General features: G+C 56.9%; 1 protein-coding gene across 1 annotated transcript; it reads left to right on the top strand.

The window, feature by feature from the left end:
• The first annotated feature begins 5,509 nt into the window (after positions 1-5,509).
• Positions 5,510-8,022, top strand: ZBTB12 (zinc finger and BTB domain containing 12). Its single transcript, XM_028133789.2, has 2 exons — positions 5,510-5,740; positions 6,238-8,022. Exon 2 carries the CDS (start codon positions 6,259-6,261, stop codon positions 7,636-7,638), a length of 1,380 nt encoding a protein of 459 aa, XP_027989590.1. The 5' UTR covers positions 5,510-5,740; positions 6,238-6,258; the 3' UTR covers positions 7,639-8,022.
• The last annotated feature ends 489 nt before the right edge of the window (positions 8,023-8,511 follow it).

The following is an 8,511-nucleotide window of genomic DNA, read 5'->3' as shown; positions in this document are numbered from 1 at the left end:
CTGAAATAAGTGAGTCATCGTTAACATAAAATAGAACATTTTAATAAAGATTAATATTTTTCTTGAACATTAACTTACCAGACACTGAATAACTGCACAAATTAACAAGCGTAACGCAAATAAACCTATTTTTCTTGTTCTCCAAAAGCAAAATATTTCCTGTTGCGCACACCCAACAAGTCAGTCCAAGACTAATGACATGGCGATCGGCTGCTAAAATATTCGCTGCTGGTTTAGTGGAGAGAAATGGTGCGCCTGCGCGTAAGGACCGTAAGGGGAATGAATGCAACATGGTTATAGTAATCAGTCATTAGTGAAGGTTGTATTTTGTTATTAATGATTATGTATAACAGGATATTGTAAAAATTAAGTCATGAAAATTTTATTAAAACATTTCTTACATACCGTTATATTGGCTGTGGGCCGGATGCGGCCCGCGGGCCCCGAGTTTGACATGCTTGCCCTCCAAGACGCAGAGACAGTGGAAGCACCGGGAAGCAGGTATTCCCGGAGAGGCCGCTGAGGGGAGGTGAGGGTGCGGTCAGCGTGGAGCCAGGAAAGGTCTCGGGGGCTGGGCATTTCTTTCTGAAGCGCGGTGAGGGCCCAAATGTTTCATTGTCATTTCAGACCTCTTCTGAGTGTTTAATGTATCCACAACAGATACCTTTAGGGAGAGTGCCGCAGAGACAGTGAAAACGACAAACACTCGCAGTGCTGGCTGTGCCGAGAAGGGGGAGTAAGCTGTGGCAGCAGCTGGAGAAGGACTGGGTTGAAGAAGGTTTTTGTGTTTTTTTTTTAAATATATTTTTATTGATTTCAGAGAGGAAGGCAGAGGAAGAGAGAGCTAGAAACCTCAATGACGAGAGAGAATCATTGACTGGCTGCCTCCTGCATGCCTCCCACTGGGGATCGAGCCTATAACCCAGGCATGTGTCCTTGATCGGAATCGAACCCGGGACGCTTAAGTCCACAGGCCCACGCTCTAGCCACTGAGCCAAACCGGCGAGGGCAGTTCTTTTTTTTAACATAGAAAGATGTGTCTAGGTTCTAGCACAGGGAGTCAGAGTGAAACTCAGGAAGGCGGGAGCTGAAGCAAGATTAGGAGTGGAGTGTCAGAAGGAGGATTGGCTTCGACAGGCTCTGAAGTTAAGGCAAGGGAAACAGGATGAGCAAAGGAAGGTATGTTCAGGGGTGAGAGAGGGACTCACAGAGCCTCGGGCAAGAAACAGGCTGTCTTCGGAGAGAGGGGGTTGGGAGTGGGGGAGGGGACGCAGGACAGTGGGCAAGGCTGGAAGGAAGCACGGCTCCTCCAGGTGCCCACGGCAGCACCCAGAGCAGCTGATGTGCCACATCCTGACTGGTGTACTGGCTGGACAGGGGGGCGTGGGGGGAGGAGGTGGGAGCCTGGCAGAAAGGAAAATTGGGGTGTAGATTAGGTCATTTGCAGGCCTGAGCCAGGAACGCAGGTTCCCAGGTTCCCAGGCCTGGGGTCAGTTGTTCCTGGCCACAAGGAGAGGCAGGGAGCAGCGGGGCAGGCCTCCGGGATGGGCGGGACAGGCATCTAGCCTCAAGGGCCTGTTCCTGGGACTGCCAAGGAGCTAGGAGCATCTCATCACGTCCCAGACCTCGGGTGAGCAGGGTGGGGAGAGCGTGAGGACGCAGAGGAGTGGGAAGGAGGGCGGAGTAGTCAGGGGCTGAGCTGGGAGAATGTGTAAAGGAGGAAGGATGCTCAGGGAGCGGAGTCCGGGCCGGAGGCGGATGGCACTCAGGAAAGGAGGTTTGCGAATGGCTGGGAGAGGTGTGGCCCTTTGTTTTTAGGCGGTTTCTTCCTGGGCTGTGAGCCGTCAGCCTGGCCGAACACGCTGCCGTTCCACCAGGGCCCCTCCGTGAGGCAGAGCTGAGTGTGAGTCCAAGGAGAAGGGGAGGAGGGGAGGTTTTGCTGTAACAGGAAAGTTTTCCAGCCTACAGATGAAAAAGCCCGTGCTGACTTCTCGGCTCCTTCCACACTGGGTGCTCAGAGAACAGTTCCTCCCGTCTGGGCTCCGCGCAAGTGCAGAGGGAAACCCACGGCCAAGCTGCCTGGCCTGCCACCGGATTGCCAGCCTTCCCGCCTGCGTGGCACGTCCTAGGCCACTGCTGGCCCCTCAGTAACCCAGAGTGGTGCTTTGAGCCTTGAGCCGCTACCCTTGACCACTTCTCCCCGATACACATAACAATATACACATCCTTCCAGAATGAGCTGTCGTAGGCTCACCAGGCGGGAAAAGACCACCCTCCGTTTCACTGAAGAGAATACTGAAACCTCTGGGGCTCCCAGGACTTAAAAGGGGGACTAGAACCTAGACCTTCTGTCTCCTACTCATTCCTGACATCCCTGGTCAGATTTTATTTCTCAGGCCCACTAGGAATCCTGAATTTATCTGTGAATTTGCCGCTATACTAGGGTCTTTAGTACTGTCAGCCAAGGCCAGGAGGGCCCCTCATCTCACACTGGCAGAAGTTGGGGACCAAGGATCAGGAATCTGGATACCCCTCCATGGGAAAGCCACATCTCCCCACGCCTGTACCAGAAAAGACTGCCTTCTGCACTATCTACCTAATAAATCTACCTAATGAAAGAGTAGCATGCTAATTGACCATACCTTCGCAACGCCCACCAGCCAATCAGGAGTGTGTATGCAAATTAACCTAACAAAGATGGTCGGTTAATTTGCATGCACAGACCCCTAGCGGCTGGGGCTGAGCGGGACACTTAACTCTCCACCACTGCCGCTCCGGGCCTCTGGGCAGTGTGGGAAGGCGAAAAGGCAGCTCTGGCCAGAGCGAAGGCAGTGCCAGCAGCCAGGGGAAGGAAGGCCCATTCTGCACGAATCTTTGTGCATCGGGCTTCTACTTGTTTCCATATAAAACTGTGACAAGGTGGGCTGTGCACTGAAGACTCTACTCCACCCGCCCCCGAGGATCACCCGTCTTACGCTCTAAGCTGAGATTGGGCCACCTGCCCCCTTCACACTCCCAGGAGAGAGAAGTAGCCAGAAGGGACAGGATACAAAACCTTACAAACTTAAATTCTTACCTTGACAGGTTTTCATATTTCTGCTCTCACTGGACTGTGAATTATTCTTCTCTTTTTAAAAAAGATTTTAAATTTATTTTTCAGAGAGGGAGAGAAGGGGAGAAGGAGAGAGAGAGAGAGAGAGAGGGAGAGAGAGAAACATTGATGTGAATGGAACATCAATCAGCTGCCTCCTGCACACCCCCTCCTGGGGATGGAGCCCACGACCCGGGCATGCGCTCTGACCAGGAATCAAACCAGCAACCTTTTGGTGCATGGGATGACGCCCAACCAGCTAAGCCACACCGGCCAGGGCTGAACTAGTCTTTGAGAAGGTTGGCAGTGAGAAAAAGAAGGGATGAAATAGGAAAACATCATTTTTAGTTAAAGTTCTTTTGAAAAATTTGTAGTCTCCCAGTTAGGCAAATGAGAAGGGACCCATCACTGACTCAGCACTTACCCGCCTGCCAGGCTTGCTTAAACCTCACCTTAGCCCTGTAAGGAATCGGGGTCTCCAGTTCAAAGATAAAGATTCTGAGAACTAAGTAACTTCCCAAGGGCCCTCGCGGAGTAAGCAGTCAAATGTGACTCTGAGCCGGTGTGTTTCACACAAAGCCACAGCCCTTCCTCCAATCCACACTGCCTGACTACAAAGATCTCTACAGAGGGCTTTTAGAATAGAGAGAACTGGGTGGAGGCATACAAGTCAGAGAATTCAAAAGGGAAAGGCACAGAATCCAGGCACCAGCTAAACACTGCTGCGTCCCTTGGGTTCGGGAGTTCAGTCTAAGTGAGGAACAAACTTTTTGTGGGTGGCTGCTGGCTGAGCTGAAGAGGAATGACTTCAACAGTCAATCATTTATTGCATGACTTTTATTTGCAAAACATAATCCATGACTAATTCTGGCAATCAGGGTGTTTACTTGGGGAGACCAGATTGTAAACGCATTACATATCAAGCAGTTTCATCAAAATTGATATGTAAGGCCTGGCTGGTGTGGCTTAGTGGTTGAGCATTCACAATTAGATTCCCAGTCAGCACACATGCCTGGGTTGCCAGCTCCATCTCCAGTAGGGGGCGTGCCAGAAGCAACTGATCAATGATTTCTCTCCCATCATTGATGTTTCTCTCCCTCTGTCTCCTTCTCTCTTCCTCTCTGAAATCAATAAAAAATATTTTAATTGACGTGTAAGGAAAATGCTATAGTATTCTGGAATATGTAGTAAATCCAATTGGCAGGAGACAGGGGCTTCGCACTGGACTTGGATGGGTGGGGAAGTGTGGGTATGAGAGCTGGGGAGGGCCATTCTTCCAGGTGCTACTAAAAGCTGTGGCTGGGATGCCTGGTGTGGGAGTGACAGAGAAAGGGAAGGCAGCGGTGGAGAGTTAGGGGAGGTCTTGTTTAGGGCGGTGGAGCTCTGACCCTGTCAATTTGGCTGCAGTTGGGAAGATGAAAGATAGTGGAATCTTAGTAACGTAAGTAACCGCATAATTAGCAGTAGACATTCTAGGGCTACTTGTGTAGTAGGGTGCAATGGATGGGGGAGGGCATCCCCAATTCAAGGGGAAGGCTGGAGGGCCATTGCCTGGGCTCAGCTATAAGAATGGGGAGCCTTAGCCCGTTTGGCTCAGTGGATAGAGCGCGGACCTGCAGACCGAAGGGTCCCGGGGAAGGTTCCTGGTCAGGGCACATGCCCGGCTGCCAGCTCCATCCCCAGTGGAGGGCGTGTGCGGGAGGCAGCCGATCAATGATTCTCTCTCATCGATCAATGATTCTCTCTCATCGTTGATTCTCTCTCATCGTTGGTGTTTCTCTCTCCCTCTCCCTTCCTTTCTGAAATCAATAAAAATATATATATTTTTTCAAATGGAGAGGAGGGAGGATGGTGGATTTTACACATGGGGTGGGGGAACGCTGAGGGCACTGGGTGGTGGGGCCTGCAGGGCGGGTGGTTACCAGCTTCAGAGGAGTTGGGGGAATCTGGAAGTGCGCCCACCCATCAGCAGGGGACGAGCGCGTGGCCACAGGGACCAGCGCTCAGAGAGGGCGGCCTGGGGCCGTGGCTCTAACTCGCCGCTGGGCACGGCTGGGCCCGAGCGGTACCGCCCTGGCAGCAGGTGGCTGCGCCGCCCGCGGGAGACCAGCCCCGGGACGGGGCGCGGCGGGCGGGGACGCGCACTGGAGGGCGCCCAGCGGGCGGCGGGGCGGGGCGGGCGGCGGCGGGGCCGTGGCGGCAGTGGGCACGCACGCGCAGACCGGCCTTCGCGCCCGGAGGCACCGAGGAGGGGGAGCGGGGACGAGGGGGGTGGAGCGTATTTCCGCTCTGGCGGACAAATAATACCGGCCAAAGGGGAGGCCAGGCCCTCCGGCCCTTTAACCGTGTGGGGGGGCCGGTGCTGAAAGCGGGGTCGGAAAGGGGGGAACTCCTGCTCCTTTAATTCCCTCCCCTCTTCCTCCTCCCAGAGTTCTCGCCGCGGCCGCCGCGCGCGGAGCCTGGAACACTCGGCACGAGCCGCCCCCGCCCCTCCCTCCTGACGCCCACGCGGAGCCAGCCCCGCGCGCGCGCCCCGTGCACCCCCGCGCCTGCGCGCTGCCCGGGCCCGGCCCAAGTGTGGGGGCGCCGGCGGCCCCGGGGGGGTGGGGAAGTAGGGGGGCAAAAAAACAGCACGCGGACCAGGGCCAGGTGAGAGGCGCGTGCACTCAGGGTCTTGGGGCTGGCGGGGCGTGCCACGGAGCTCTGAGCGGGGGGTGGGGGGGCGTGCACCATGCGTGCAGGCGGTGGGGGGGAGGACGTGAAAGGCGCGTGCAAACGTGCAAAGTGGGGGCGGAGGAAGGAGGCAGCGAGTAAAGGGGGCGGGGTGAGAAGATCCTGCAACCCGGGCACCCCGGAGCCCAGAGCCTCAGGCCTCTACTCCTGTTTCCGTGGGCGCTCGGGCTCGCCCCATCCTCGCGGGCGGTTGGACTGGGGGTATGGACGCCGCTGCCCCGCCCCCGGGAACCACGCCTCCCTCTCCGGGGAGGGACAGCGCCCCCACCCCCACCCCGGGGCTGGGGAAACTGAGGACTGAAGACTGGGAGATGTGATGCCGGGGGGCCGGGCAAGATGGGGACGAGGGGCCTGGAGCCTCGTCTGGGGAGAGCCAGAGACCTTTGTCTCTGACCGGTTTCCTTCCCAACCAGGGTTGCCCACCCCCCGCCACAATGGCCTCTGGGGTGGAAGTCCTGCGCTTCCAGCTGCCGGGCCACGAGGCTGCTACACTGCGGAACATGAACCAGCTCCGCGCAGAGGAGCGGTTCTGCGACGTGACCATTGTGGCCGACAGCCTCAAGTTCCGAGGTCACAAGGTCATCCTGGCCGCCTGCTCCCCTTTCCTGCGGGACCAGTTCCTGCTGAACCCCAGCTCCGAGCTGCAGGTCTCGCTCATGCACAGCGCACGCATCGTGGCCGACCTGCTGCTCTCCTGCTACACGGGCGCCCTGGAATTCGCCGTCAGGGACATCGTCAACTACCTGACGGCCGCCTCCTACCTGCAGATGGAGCATGTGGTGGAGAAATGCCGGAATGCCCTCAGTCAGTTCATCGAGCCCAAAATAGGCCTCAAAGAGGATGGGGTCAGCGATGCCAGCCTTGTGAGCAGTGTCAGTGCCACCAAATCCCTCCTCCCTCCTGCCAGGACCCCAAAGCCAGCCCCCAAGCCCCCACCCCCACCCCCTCTGCCCCCTCCCCTCCTTCGGCCTGTGAAGCTCGAGTTCCCGCTGGATGAGGATCTGGAGCTGAAGGCTGAGGAAGAGGATGAGGATGAGGATGAGGATGTGTCCGACATCTGCATCGTCAAGGTGGAGTCTGCCCTGGAGGTGGCACACCGCCTCAAACCTCCCGGAGGCCTGGGAGGAGGTCTGGGCATCGGAGGCGCCGTGGGCAGCCACCTGGGGGAGCTGGCCCAGAGCAGCGTGCCCCCCAGCACCATGGCCCCACCGCAGGGCGTGGTGAAAGCTTGCTACAGCCTGTCCGAGGATGCGGAAGGGGAGGGCCTGCTGTTGATCCCTGGAGGCCGGGCCAGCGTGGGGGCCACCTCTGGCCTGGTGGAGGCAGCAGCAGTGGCCATGGCTGCCCGGGGGGCGGGGGGCAGCCTCGGGTCGGGGGGCAGCCGGGGGCCCCTGCCCGGGGGCTTCTCCAGTGGCAGCTCCCTGAAGAACATCAAGTGCACCAAGTGCCCGGAGGTGTTCCAGGGCGTGGAGAAGCTGGTCTTCCACATGCGGGCGCAGCACTTCATCTTCATGTGCCCGCGCTGCGGCAAGCAGTTCAACCACAGCAGCAACCTCAACCGCCACATGAACGTGCACCGCGGCGTCAAGTCGCACTCCTGTGGCATCTGCGGCAAGTGCTTCACGCAGAAGTCCACGCTGCACGACCACCTCAACCTGCACTCCGGAGCCAGGCCCTACCGCTGCTCCTACTGCGACGTGCGCTTTGCTCACAAGCCTGCCATTCGGCGGCACCTCAAGGAGCAGCACGGCAAGACCACGGCCGAGAACGTGCTGGAGGCCAGCGTGGCGGAGATCAACGTCCTCATCCGCTAGCGCTGGCCCGGCTCCGGGTCGGTGGGAAGGGGTCCCCTGGCCCAGGAGAATTGGGGGTCGAGGACACGCAGGGATGGTGGGGAGCCTGAGCAGACACACACATCCTGAGGGAGGGGCCCACGATCCCATGGACAGAAGAGCCTGCCTCCAGAAGAAAAGGGGGGAGAGGGAGAGGGTTGTTCTTTGAGAAGGCCCAGGGAGTACGGGACCCCAGAGAGACGGACTTCTCTTCGAGGTGCATGGTCTGTGGAGGGAGGGAACGGGCCCTCCGGAATGAGGAGGCAAAGGGACTGGAAATGGGTTTTTCCTGGCCAAGCTGCCCAGCGAGAGGTCTGCCATTTCTTGAGGTGGGGTGGGTGGGAACGGGGAGGGGATTTGGCAGGGATTCCGTACATGCTCCTGCTTAGAATAGATTCTTGGGAGAGGGACTGGTAGGGGGAAGGATTATTGAACCCCAGAAAAGGAAGGGGGACAGGTCTTGCATGCTGGGGAATGGGACTGTGGGTACAGGGCTCACCAAAATTCTAGGAAGAACAAGGTGGCAGTAAGAGAAATGGGGAGAGCATCCTGGGTAGTATCGGGAAGTGGGGTACAATAGCAAGAACGGGAATAAGGGGGTGGGGAGAGGGCACTTAGATGAAAGGACACAAGAAGAGCTGTTTAGGGGGAGGGAGAGGAGTAGAGACTTATACAGTATTTTTTAAAAAACACGTATTTTTTAGGATTTTTTTCTGGAGTTTGGGGTTTTAGGTTTTTTTTTTTGCTTTTGTTTTCCACAAAATAAAAAAAAAAATCTTTTTTTTTTCTTTATACTCTGTCTGGCAACTGCTTGTAAATGACTCTCCCGCCCTCAGCAGCCTCTTGTGTGCTCAA

This window comes from Eptesicus fuscus, chromosome 10, assembly GCF_027574615.1.
Source record: "Eptesicus fuscus isolate TK198812 chromosome 10, DD_ASM_mEF_20220401, whole genome shotgun sequence".
Lineage (NCBI taxonomy): Eukaryota > Metazoa > Chordata > Mammalia > Chiroptera > Vespertilionidae > Eptesicus > Eptesicus fuscus.
This window is presented reverse-complemented; position numbering and strand designations above follow the sequence as displayed.